The sequence below is a fragment of the Phyllostomus discolor genome, chromosome 2 (assembly GCF_004126475.2).
Source record: "Phyllostomus discolor isolate MPI-MPIP mPhyDis1 chromosome 2, mPhyDis1.pri.v3, whole genome shotgun sequence".
Lineage (NCBI taxonomy): Eukaryota > Metazoa > Chordata > Mammalia > Chiroptera > Phyllostomidae > Phyllostomus > Phyllostomus discolor.
In genome coordinates this window covers 128,334,877-128,348,345 of record NC_040904.2, presented here as the reverse complement: position 1 = coordinate 128,348,345, position 13,469 = coordinate 128,334,877, and the positions used below count along the sequence as shown (strand labels likewise).

The 13,469-nt window shown below is 36.6% G+C and overlaps 1 protein-coding gene across 4 annotated transcripts in view; it reads left to right on the top strand.

The window, feature by feature from the left end:
- The window catches only part of CRADD (CASP2 and RIPK1 domain containing adaptor with death domain), a 188,183-nt gene that overhangs the window by 45,606 nt on the left and 129,108 nt on the right, over positions 1-13,469 (top strand). The window contains exon 3 of one of the 4 annotated variants that reach the window (XM_028533086.2): positions 7,815-10,030. The exons of the other annotated variants lie outside the window; for them this stretch is intronic. Within the exon in view, the coding sequence (XP_028388887.1) occupies positions 7,815-7,918 (104 nt within the window). The 3' untranslated portion in view covers positions 7,919-10,030. Of the gene's footprint in view, positions 1-7,814; positions 10,031-13,469 lie in introns of those variants that run through there. 4 annotated transcript variants of the gene reach the window in all.

The window sequence follows — 13,469 nt, the reverse complement described above, 5'->3', positions numbered from 1 at the left end:
GGTCTGGTTTTGCCAATTAACGAATTTTGGCACTAAACTTCAAAACAAACAAACGGAAAAAAGTCTTTGTTTCCATTTCTTTATGATTCAGAATCTTAGGTAAGGAATCAAAAACTTCTTTTACATCAAGGTGGCATGCATTTCAAATCAATGATGAAATGATTCTGAAAGGTGTTGGGAATATAAAATAGCATTTAAGAGAGAAAAGAAAAAGTTAAATCTTTATAGCAAAATTATTTCTGATTAAAGATTTTTACTCTTAAAAATTAAAGAATCTGTAAAAGTAATAGAATATATTATGTTTCCAATCTTTATTTATAATATTGTGGTAGTGAAGATCTTTGTAAGCATGACATCAATGGCAGAAACTAAATAGTTTTAAAAAATAAAGGAAGAGAGAATTAACTTATATATAATAAATAACACCGAAATTAAGTTAAAAACTAGTACTGCCCTAGCTGGGTGTCTCAGTTGGTGGGAGTGTTGTCCCATACACTAAAAGGTTGTGGATTCAGTTCCTGGTCAGGGCACATTTGTGAAGCAACTGATGTTTCTCTATCTCTGTCTCTCTCTCTGTCCTTCCCTCCCTCTCTCTCTCCCTCCCTTTCTCCTTCTCCCTTGCTCTCCCTTTCTGCCTCTGTCTAAAAATCAACAAACATATCCTCCACTGAGTATTAAAAAAACAAACAAACTTAATGCCAATGTTGAGAAAATGTTGGCAACATATATAGCAGCCAAAGAGTTATTACCCATAATTTATAATGAACTCTTACAAAAGATGAATTCTCCAGCACAAAATAGACCAAGGATATGAAAAGGCAGTTTGCAAGAGAAGAAATACAAATGGCTGCCAATACTACTACTACTCTGATGACAACTACAACTGCTACAACTAGCAATTTACTGAGTATTGTTTGTACTCCATGCATTGCACTAAAGAATTTATGTTTACTGCTTAAGAACATACTGAGATACGTGTAAACGTGTAATTATTTCCAGTGAGTAGAGTTCAATTTAGGGAGTGAGGGCAGGATGTCCTAGGTAACATATTCAAAAGGGGTTTCCTAACCCAGAACTGCCTCCAAAGCTTTAGCTCTGCAGTAGACACTGACTTTCTGCCTCTACCTATCAATATACTTATGAAAAGGAAATGCAAATGAAAGCAACCTGAAGTTACCATTTATTTTGTCTATTAGATTGGAAACAACTTGAAAAGAATACTCATCACTAGGGAAGGTCAGCGTTTGGAGAAGCCTGCACTCTCCTCTGTTGCTGGTAGAAGTGTCAATTGGCATGATTTTTCTGGAAGGCAGTTTGGCAATATGTATCAAAAGCCACATCCTTTGACACAGTATTTCTACTTCTAGGAATTTGTCTGAAAGGACTAATTTGACAAGTACTGGTATGTACAAGGACGTTCAATTTAGTATTGTTTATAAAAGTGCAAGGTTGAAAGAAACTTGTCCATCAATGAAAGATGATTAAATAGGTAATGGAGAACTGAATGTGTAGAGCTATATTTGTTAATTTTGGAATATTGTCCCTGATTGATTTTCAGATGGCAAAAATAAAACAAAACAAATTAGGTTGCAAAACAGTATATGTGGCACAACTCTGTAATTGAGAAACTCAAAGTGTTTATATACCCTATATGCCAGGAAAAAAGTTGGACACGGTGTTGACAGTGGTGTAATTTTAAGTGATTTATGTTCTTTTTTATATTTTCCTGCAGTATTTTTAATTTAATTTTACACATATACTCTGATTTTTGAAACATATTTATAAATATATATTCTAATTTTCCCATACTGATGGGACATCTCAAAGTGAAGATTAAGCACAAAATGTGGGGATTTCATCCAGGTTTGAACTTTGCTTTTATTAGGGAGTATTTAGGTAACTCCTGTACTTCCATTTTACTTTTTGAGAATTGACACAGGCATGAGTTCACAGGTACACATGATTTGCCATGTTTTTCCAAGAATTGCCAGGCTTCTTTTTCACTGATTGTGTTTCAAGTAATAGTTTGCCAGCTATTTGGTTTACAAATCCAGCCAGTGTGACATTGACATGAGTAAACTTCTCAATAGATTTAAGGAAGTTCTATTTGAGTTTGCCCAATCCGTAGATCAACAAGCTCAGGTTACCTCATTGGGCTGACACCCTCTTAATAACAAATGGAATGTTTAAAAGTAGTCTTAACAAATATGGCTGAGTAGTTCTGCCCAAGGAACCTCCTGGTTTAGAAAAGTATTATTTCTGACAGGGAGACAGTCTTGTTGGAAATATCTTAAAAGCCTTGATATAACCTAGTCTTTGTTATGCAACTGTGAAAACTAGTATTTTATATGGCATGTGAACAACTTGCACAATGTCTTTGAATACCTTCCTCACCACTCAACATTGTTTAATGATGAGAAGTGTGGACTAGGTAACTTGTATTCATTTTGGTCAATATATGAAGATTTGGATGCAGAGATATGAATTCCATTTGACTGGACTGATAATTTAAGAAATAGATTTTTAATTGCTTACAATTGAAAAAGAAAAATACTTCTAATGAAAATGCTGGTCATAGATAGTTCTAAAGACCATTTGGGGCACAGAACAAGTTGACAAGCACCTGAGAAAGTGGTTAATAATGGTCTCTTAGAGACAGTGTCTTAATGCAGTAATTATTTGAATTATCTCTTAAAACAGTTTATCTCTTAAAACTCTTCTTCTGTTTTGACATTCTCGTTCAAAGGCAGACAAGTTATACTGATAATATTTGAATAATGGAATTCTTATGCAGCAATGAAGATGTTGCATTTTGGAGTCAGGCAGACCTGGGTTAAAATTCAGGCTCCACTACCGAATAGTTTTTTGACCTTTGGAAAGTTATCCAGTCTCTCTTTCATTTTCTTCATCTCAAAAGTACCAACTTCACAACGTTGTAGAAAGAATTAAATGAGATTAAGCTCTTTTGTAAAGAGCTTAATAGCATCTGGCACATAGTAAATGCTCAGGTTGTTCTTATTATCAGACAGGGTGGGGCAAAAGTGGGCTGACAGTTGTTTGTATGGAAAACAACACAGTAATTAATAATACAAGAACAAACTGTGTTTTGTGTGCTCACAACTGTAAACCTACTTTTACACCTCCCTGAATATAGTTCAGTCTCTTTTAGAATATTTTTTAGCAATAATATGTGATATAGTGGAAAGAATGTGTATAGTAGAGAGTCAAATAGATTCAGATTTAACACAGGCTTAATAGCCCCCATCATCTTGGGCAAGTCATGTATGGTCTGAACCTTAATTTTCTCCTCCATGGAATGCAGTCAGTAATGTTTTACCTTGTCAGATGCTGTGAGGATTACAGATAACAGGCCAAGTGTGAAACTATGTTTGGAGCGAAGTTGGTATTCAACAAATGGCTACTATTATCATTGCTATAAAGCTAATACATATCAATGCACATCTTGAGGCTTTTTATACTTTCCTTATCTTTTTTATCTTTAGTCGTAATTCTTTAAGAAATTGGGTACACATAACCAAGATGATGCAATGTAAGGAAAGTTTACAAGTTATGTAAAACTTGATTGTAATAGAACATTTGGTGAACAAAAAGTAAGAATCTGAACTGATGGGTTATATTAGTAGGGAAGGCTGTGTACATAGGGCCTGGCTTTCGGGTCCTTGTCAGGGGCCAGTCTGTTAAGGAGAAGTGTGAAGGATTTGTCACAATGACCCCCTCACTACACTGAAGAAGTGGATGTCACAGGCCACTCTGATCCTGTGCTGACTGGCCAACTGGCAGGTTCTCTAGATTAGCTGCTGGAGGTGGCTGTGCACTGGCACAGAGGGAAGGCCAGGCTGGCTGGCAGGCACATAAAATGTGCTGTGCAGTTCCTCTGTGGGGGCTGCACTTCTAGGTGGGCCTTTGTTTACACACGCTACCTCTTGCTTCATGTTTGCACAGTATGTTGCTTTATGTGATCCATTTATCCACCTCTTCCTCCCTCCCTCCTTCCCTTCTTTCCATCTATCATCTAGGTACTAGATATGGAGTGAACATAATGGATAAAAAATCCTTGCCTCAAGGAGCTTATATTTCAGAGTTTCAAAGCATTTTCACATGTGTTACCTCATTGGCTTTTTACATGAGTAAGAATTTTGATTTTATTTAGTATTTTCATTTGAAAGATCAGGAAATGGAGATATTTGAGATTAAGTGACCTACCCAGGATAATAGTGTTATGAAAAGAACTCATTATTTTTCATTCTTAATTTAGCGCCCTTTCTTCTGTGACATTCTGCTTTCTATTCAAAATATGTTTTCCATCATCAAAATATATTTTTACATTGTTTTTTCCTCTTAATATTATCAATCACAGGTATCCAAGGGAACTGGAAAGAATATTAAATGAGTTCAGTGGACCTGCTGTAACCTCAGTACATTCCCATTGCTTTCTGGGTGAGATTTGAAACCCAGAATGTGGGCTACAATGCCTGGCATCATTTGGCAGTGCCACCTTCCCAGCTTTATCTTGGGATAAAGATACACTCTCCCTCATACTACTTGTCCTCTTTGCTCAACTCAGAAGCATTGTGTTCTTTCCATCTTCAGGCCTTTGCATATGCTGTTCCCTCTGCTTGGAAGGCTCCTCTCTGTTCCCCTTCCTGCCCCTCCACCCCCGCCTCTATCGGGCTTCACTCAACTCATAGATCTCAGCTTTAATGCCTTTTGTGAGGGGAGGCTTTCCTCACCCCCAGGCCCCTGCCCTGACCAAGTTCAGGAACACTGGTTATCTCATTTTCACTACTGTTTCCCCAGCTAGCACTTGGCCTTATGTTAGATTTTATTAAAATAAAAATATGTGAATAAATGAATGAACACTAGCAGCACAGAAGCAAGAACAGCGCAAGCAAATTTAAATGCCATGGTTTGTTTTATTTTACTTCCCCACAGAATGTGATTCTAGCAATAAAGATGGTTTAGAAATGGCCTAGGTTTGTCATCTTTTACTAGTGTTTAAATAACAAATGGGAAAGCAACAGCTAAGATTTGGAAAGTTAATAAAATGGCTGCAAAAAGTGACAAAGGGGAGAAAACAAAACCTAATACATAACCCGGTGGAAAAGAGAGTAAACCAAGTCATTTGTTTTGTATCTCTTTCCCAGCAAACTGTGAGCAGTTTGAAGTCAAGTAGCAGAATTTGTGTTTATATCCACAAAGAGAGCAGTATGCCTGGCTCATAGTAGCTGCTGGGTAAATTGTGAATGAATGAATGATATACCTCTTGCCTTTGAGGCCAACTTTTTGTGTTCTTAATGCTGATACTAAAAATTGGAATAGTATGATTTATGGAAAGGATACTGTATTTAGAACCAGAGATACCTAGGTTTAAAGTGGCATTGAACATGAGGGTAATTATGCCTGTCAAGTGGGCTTATTGGAGGGTGGTGCACAGATATATAGGAAGTGCTTAGCGAGCACCAGGTACATGTCATAGGTCCTCAGGAGATTTTAGCTTCCATTTTCTGCCTCTCTTCCTTTGGTCATTCCCAGAAGGACTTTTAAGAAATATAGTCCATAAATTGTTAGAGAATGAGAACCTCAGAGCAGAATCATGGCAATGGAGCTATGACTTGAATCATACGTAGCACTTGGGTTTATCAAAGCAAGTTTGACTCTGGGATGCCTAAACAGTAGTGCAGTGCATTATGTAGGAATTTGAGAATAATGTTCCTATTATTCTTGTCTGTGGTCAGTCTATTACTGAAAAAAAGAGAAACCAAACTGGTCTGTAGAGTCCTTATGTTCAAAACTTTGTTTTGACTTCTATCGCTTATGTTTTCCCATCTTTATTTACAAATATTACCTAATCCCAGGTCTCCCTGAAATTATTTTTGCTTGTTTTGTTCTGTTCTTCACAGTAAATTCTCTTTTATTTTCATCGATGCCAATGCCAAATTTTGATAGGTCCACTGATTTCCTTGTGTTCCATAATGATTTGTTTCAGGATGTGACAAGTTAGGCCAGTTATTCTGTAGTCCCCCAGCTGCTACCCCTTATCTCATTATGATACAGAGGAATGTGACCAGTTTTTCTTTTTTCTCTGAGAATAGAGAAAGAACAAATGCTTTCAGAATATAGGATGACAGACTCAGGATCAACCAACTGGATCTATATGAGCCTTGTGCTAGGCTTATGGCTAAAACTAGAGATGATTTTATAGCCACGTCAACTTATTTCTCTTTTATAGCACCTGTTTTAGGGTGCAAAATATATAAGGCACAGGAGATACAAAAACAGTTTCTCAAGGCATTTGTGTCCCACAAAGGGGACAGACACATGAACAAACATGGTACTGTGTGATAGGGGCCGCAAAGATCGATGTACAAGCAGCAAAGGTCTGGGACAGGTGTGGGTGGGTAGCATAGGCCACCTATTGAAGACTAAGTTAGAGTTTGCTATGTACACAAGGTTGAAGAGGGTATTCTAAGAAGAAGAATCAGTACAGGGAGAGACAGGAAGATGTAGACTATCATGGTGTGTGCAGGGAACTCCAAGTAATTACCTTGTATTTTGCCCACGTTTTTGGCCCAGACTTTCAGGAAAAAATCTTCTAATTTTTTAATTCAATTTTTTACACATTTATATTTAGAGAAAAAACTGATTATTGTATTCCAGGGTATTATTTTGCATACAGATATCGTTATTGCTTTCTAGAGTTATAATTTTAATGCATAAGCATAAATAAAAGAATTAAAAACATTTATATATACAGAATTTGTAATACCCATGCATAATGTGCATCCTTATTTTGCCCTCAAAAATTTGGGCAAAAAGGATTATACATGGCAAAATACTGTAGATATTGCTAGATTGTTAAGTACAAAGGCTGTTGTGATGGAATCTCTTGCCTTGGAATCTTAAAAATCAAAACAAAGCATTCGCATCTTCTTATTATGGTTTGGATAGTATTTTGCCAGAGGTAGAGACATGCTATATGTGTCAGATAAAAGTCAATGACTACTAATGTAACACTGAAATTGTATTAATTAATTTAAAAGGAAGGACTCAAAATTTGTACTTTTCTATATGTGATATTTTAGTATAGACCATTTTCAAGTCACCTAAAGCAGTCTTTTATATGGGACTCTGCTCCCTCTTAGTGAAACAAATGCCTTCGTAAAAAGCAGTGCAAATTCAGTGTCACCCCTTTCCCATGGGAGGGCTGGCTTCTTTTGGAGCAGAGGCAGTTCTTGGGAGTCAATGTAAGAGTCAAACAAATGGAGGGCGGCCTCTCCTTTATCCACTCTTGGCTGTGTAGGAGTGAAATGGAACCTTGGATATTGTATAACTTTTAGTCAGCCATGTTGCTTGTTTCACGACACTCCCAGGCCAAGGAACTGGGTAGTCAGTTTACAGTTCTAGGAACTGGAGCAGGACTGCTGTGCTTGCAGTTGCAAGCTTTTTATGGATCAGGGAATGTTGTTTAGGGAGTTTAGGCAGCTGGAACCTGCTGCATTAGCAATTTGTACTAAGGAAGAATTTCAGAGTGAGAAAATAAAGCTCATTATATAATTTCATTTGGGCATTTAGGAGTCTGATGGGGGTGGGTGAGAATATTATGAAGGCAAGCAGCAGCAGCGTTTCATAAACAGCTCCCTCTCTATTCATTTTTACTTACTGTAAGGGCTAGATTTAAATAGGGTGGATCACAGGGCCTATTTTGAAAAGGGCAGTCATGTTCTTCTGCTGTTTCTTAGCTGTTTTGTCAGTTGGAGCAAAACAACAGCACTGCTCATTTTATTTTTTTGCAGGGTTGGAGGAAAAAAGAAGGGCTGGCAGAAGAATGGGGTGGGAAGCTGAAGGAAAGTGGAGAGGCCAAGGCCTGAAGTGTCAGACTGTGGGGACAAGGACCTGAAGGAGCCCCGCTTGGCCTCAGGGATGGGGCCTGGAACTCTGCCTTTCTGAAGCCTGTTGACAACTTCATCCTAATTTAGCCTTTTGTGGAATCTTCCATGAGATTCAGTTGCCAGCTTCAGTCTTCCTAGAGAATGGAGCCTGCCGACTCTGTTATGAAGTCTCCCCAGAAGGGCTAGCAGAGTGGACCCGTCCTTAGAACTAGGATAACCCAGGCATGAAGTGAAAATCCTCTTCTTTAAGAAAACACGCAGTTCCTCGTACGTGCCTCACCCACCCTCACTCCCACCTCCCTGCAAAAGAAAACACCAGCCTTCAGTGAAAATTAAAATTGATGTCACTGTAACCTTTGGTTATTCTTTTTTGTTCATAAAGTGTCTACCTCCTGTTTTATCTTCATAAACAACAGAAATCTTGTTTCTTTCCAGAAAATCACAAAAGATAACAAACAGGGACCAGATTCAAACAGAATAAAAATCATTAGTAAGTCAGAGAGTCTGGCTTCAAATAGAGAGAAAAGGAAAACAAAAAGAAAAAAAGAAAAAAGAATGTGTTCTCTCCTTGGCTTTAAAATGGGTCTTTAGGAGAAATCATTTAGGTTACTTGTGGTTTCTTTCTGCATCATGCTAACTTACGTTAGTGAGGTGTGATTTTGAAAGAATACAGGGTGTTTGGAAATAGAGACTTTCATATTTCTTGGTTTTCCCTTGCTTCCTACAGCAAAACATGCAGGTATTTGACTGTGGAGATACTTGAGCTGAGCTATTCTGATTGACTCTGACAATAGTCAGGACGTAGTAGCAAGTGTGGTGCCCTGGGATAGGCAGGCACCCTGATAAAGAACCTGGCTGGCTGCACACACTTCCTTTTCATGTCTCACTTATACCCAAATGTGAAGACCTCAAGCACTGGTAATATCGCTTCTTCTTCTTTAAAAAATGTGTACCCTGTTCATTTCCAACACAGGTTTAAAGTATGCACTGATCTTAACAGGACACGTACATTCAAAGTATATAACATACATTATTTAAAATCTAATGCAATGTGTCATTTAGGTTTTATTAAATTATCCTGTTTTTAGGATATGATAATGGGTTAAATTTGTCGAAACTACTGAGATTTAGATTATCTAGCTTTTGCTAGCAATGACTATTTTATATTTAAAAAGCTGTTAAGATTAAATATCAATATCATATAAGTCTTTCTAGGAAGATATAATCAAAAGCATCAAGGCTGTCTCCTACAGTTGGTGGTTTCTGTTATCTTGGTCCTCGGAGCTATGACAGTGTCATTGAATTTCAAGAATTCAAAAAGATAAATAAAAATAAAACTTGAAATGAGGAAGGGAAAAGATCCTGGAAATTATCTTCTGTTTTTAAAATAGTTTTTCTCCTCTTAAAAATAGAAAAAAAATATTATTATTTTTTATTTATTAAGAAAAGAAACCGAGCTTGTACTTTTGAATTAATACAAAGACCACTATTTTATAGATAAACATTAATAATCATTGTAGAGGCTACTAATTATAATTGTCTTTTGATTTACTGTAAATATGCTTTCAACTTTCTTCTTTATTACCAGTCACCTTCTTGAATGTTGAAGGCCTTCATTAAAACATTTTAATCATTTATTTGAAGCATCTGCCTTTAGAAGTTTACTGACTTTTATAGTATGAAAAACAAACACTTTTATTTTAGGATACAAATTGTAAACAAAAATGTTACTGGGGGAGTTTGGCCAGAGGCACAAAAATATATAGAAGGAAAGTATATTTAACCAACAGTGTGCACATTTTTACAACAGGGTATATGACATTTGGATTTAGAGCTTTAACTGGGAGTACCCTCATGTGTTTAGTAATGGTTTTTTAAAAAAATCTTCTGGGGCAGACCCGGAGCTTAACTAGATATTTAACTTTAAAAAGCTGAAATTAAATAGTGAAATAGGAAAATTAGAATAACTTTTTTAGTAAACATCTAAAGATTTCTCCTTTTCTTTAACATTTCAGTTAAGTTTGAAGAAATTCTAGAAGTGATGTACCCATTAGGTTATATGAAAGGAATTTTGAGGATCAAGGCTATCAACATTTTTCTATGGCATGAAGACTCTTATTTAAAAATAATAAGGAAGGAGGTTTTTAATCTGTTAGTATTTTCTTTAATGTATGATTTACAAAACATTTTATTTTTAATAAAAGCTTTAAAAAGAAGCTTTCTGAGTTCAATTCATTTTTGTTTGTAGATTGTTTGTTACTGTGATTAACACATGAAAATAAGATAGAATGGAATATATTTCTATGAAGGCCATATTATTAACATCAGTACCTACCTAGAAAATACAGGAGTCACACTTGATCATTCATAGTCATTTTGAAATTCTCTGGTCATTTTTTAAAAAGCCAATTAATAATATTGTGTGGATATTCTTGTCACAGCAGTTTAGTTATTTTTATGTAACTGTAGTTTTTTCCCTAATAGTTAGAAATAAGTCTATTTGTGATATCAAAAAAGTTATATGCATTGGATAATTTTGTTGTATAAAATACTTAATACCTGTTAAAAGCTGTTTGACTTTCGGTTTTAAAATAGCTCTGTAGTTTGGTTACTCCTGCAATGTTTCTGGCTTTCTCCATGGCCTGTCATGCCAGCCAGATAATTTTTGCAGCATTTTCTTTGCTTTCTTATAAACATTTAGAAATTTTACTTGCTTTTCTGAAAGTTCAACCATTAAGTTAGCAAGCACTGAAGTTACTATGAAATTGCCCTTTATTTTTTCATATATCAGGAAGGAATGATAGAGTTTTGTGTATCCCATGTGAGTTGTTAAAACAGAAATATTTAGGTCTACTATTCTCATAGAGCTGTATACTGGCTTTATTACAGATGAAATGATTTTGTCTGACTGCCTTACTTTAAAATGAGTTCTGTTGTTTTTATGCATGGGCAAAGATATTTAATTTTATTTTGGTTGAGAATATCTTTTCCCCATCTCATACACCCAAGTTTGGGGAAAAGTATAGAATCCTTTCAGGACTGTAGGTTACTGTCTGAGTTACTAGAAAGCATGACATATAATATAGTGGCTAAAGGATTATGTCCTGTGTTAAAAGTTATCAAGAAAAAAAAGTTAAAATGTCAAGGAAGGTGTGACTGCAGTACAAACGTTATTTCCTCTGTAAAATCTGGTATCTCAAAGGAACCTTGGATCTTAATCTCAGCTATTAAACATGTTTAAATATGAAAGTAAAGATAACATGAATGTCTAACAAATTCTGTTCTTATGGCCCACTGTTCGCAAGGTGTGTGGTTTTTAAATCTTGGTTTGAATTTACAAATTACATTGTATGAGATTAATTTGCAGATAGGGTCGGTGGGGTTTAGAAAGAGGAGGCTGATAAAATTACTCAGAGCCTTCCTGCTTCTGTTTTTGACTCTGGAAATGCTATTAGATAGTTTTATTCCTTTGTGTTCTCATAGCTTGGGTCAAAGTGAATAGGCTTAGAAATAAAACATATATTATTTTCTCTTTGTAAAATAAGGGGTTTGGACTCGGCTCTTTCTGAGCAGCTTCCAGAGACAGGAATCTCCGATTCTGAACTCTTATACGCGGTCCACGGTCCACCTTTCTACTTTGCCTGCCATGTGATTTGCAAGTCAATGTTATTGAAAGTTATGTATTGTAATGCAAAAACTCAGCTTTGGGTCCTACTGATATCTACAAACCAAAGGCACTATTCAAACCACCCAGGAAAGAAAAAGCTTTTTAAAAGATGGCAAACTTTGGTCTCTTGTTAGCCCAAAATGTAGTTCTCGAGTAGCATCTGGCAGTGCTGGGTAATCCAATCTATTTTAATGCAGAGATTTTCCAAGAAGGCAGGAAACAGTCGAGGGGAAAGCTTTCGGGCATCTGCTGTTTCGTTTCCAGATCCCTTGTGTTAACTTAATGTTTCTAGGGAACTGGGCTCTCTTCTTTTTTCTCAGAATCCCTTCTCTAGGAACTGGTGAGCGCATTGGCGCTGTGCGAACAGGAGATAAGCACCGAGCTTGCCTCGGGGCGCTTGGCAGTCCTGTGCAGCCCAGCCTGGGAGGCGGCAAGCCACCCCTCGGCCCCAAGGGCAGTTTCCCTTCTTTCCTGCACCTTACGCAAAGGCGGCGCCAGAGTGACTGAGGTACACTTGAAAGACGCGTTTATTTGTATTTGTCCAATTTGGCCTTAGTGAAAGGTAAATATGAAGTGATTGGCTCCTCTTTGCTCTACCAAAACCAGTGAAACTCAGCCAATTGCAAGGAAACAAACCAAACAAAACACGAACCTGAGTGAAATGTGAATCTTACACAAACACTTTTATTTGTCTTTGGGAAAGAATATCCGGCAAATTGGCATTTCTTACAATAGCCTGTTGCCCATCTTCTGTAAATTAGCAATCACAGATTGCTGGGAAAGGTCTTGTTCACTTGGTTTTGTTTTGAAGGGGCAATTGGTACTAGTAAGAATATTAACAAGTTAGGTTCCAGGTTCCTTCTCACCCTGGCAGATTAGTCAGGTCTCTCTCCCATTCTTATCTATCCAAGAACCAGAAAGGTACATCCAAATTTCACATTTGAAAAGGAATTCAGCAGAATCAACAATAAAAGGCTGCTCTTTAAAATAGTTTCATTTTTGTATATTTCTATGTGTTATTCTTGTTTAGAAACTGAGACTGCTAATCATTTGTGTTGCTGTGACTGTTGCCCTGCTTACCTAACGTTAAAGGTTAATGAGTTTATGTGGCCTGTAGAATAACAGTAATTTAACTGGTACTCTGACATTGCTGGTGTTCTTGTAGCAGCCAATGTGACTCTGTTACTAAGTTGATGGAATCAAAATTTTGGAGTCGGAATAGAATGTGGAGGTCATTTAGGCCAATTTTTCTTGGAATTGTAAGAGTTTTACAACATTTCTTATTTTTAAAGGCAATCCATTGCATTGCTGGAAAGCTCTAATTTTTAGAATGTTATTCCTTATATTAAATTGAATTTTCTGTGTAATTGTCCCCTTGGTTCTTGTTCTTTCTTAAATAATACAAATCTAAAATTATTCATATAATTTAGTGAGTGTGGTGTATACTTGAAGGCCATGATAAAATAACAAATGAGATTTATAGTAATGATAACCACATTTTGTGTTCCAAATCCTTGCATTTTACCTTCTGAACCTTCTTTTGAACTGCTTAGAAATGATGGCAGAAATTCCTGTTTCAAGGTAGTACTTGAGATTAATCAATACAGTGTTATATTGGCAACATATTTTTTATTTAAAAAATCCTATTGATGATTTTGTTACCAGACATGGACTGGACCCAGAGTGGGTCTGCCTGGAGCCAGCTTGTTGTGTGTAGATTCCTGACTTCATGCAGGAAAGATTTCACAACAAGTCCAGGTGATTTTGAGAGGAATTTTATTAAAGCTGGGACAGTGAAACAGGGAAGGGCTTATTTAACACAGAAGGAACAACAGGAGAGAGCCTGGGTGGGGCTGCTCTGGCTCTAGAAACGTTATGGGAAAGAAGTGGGC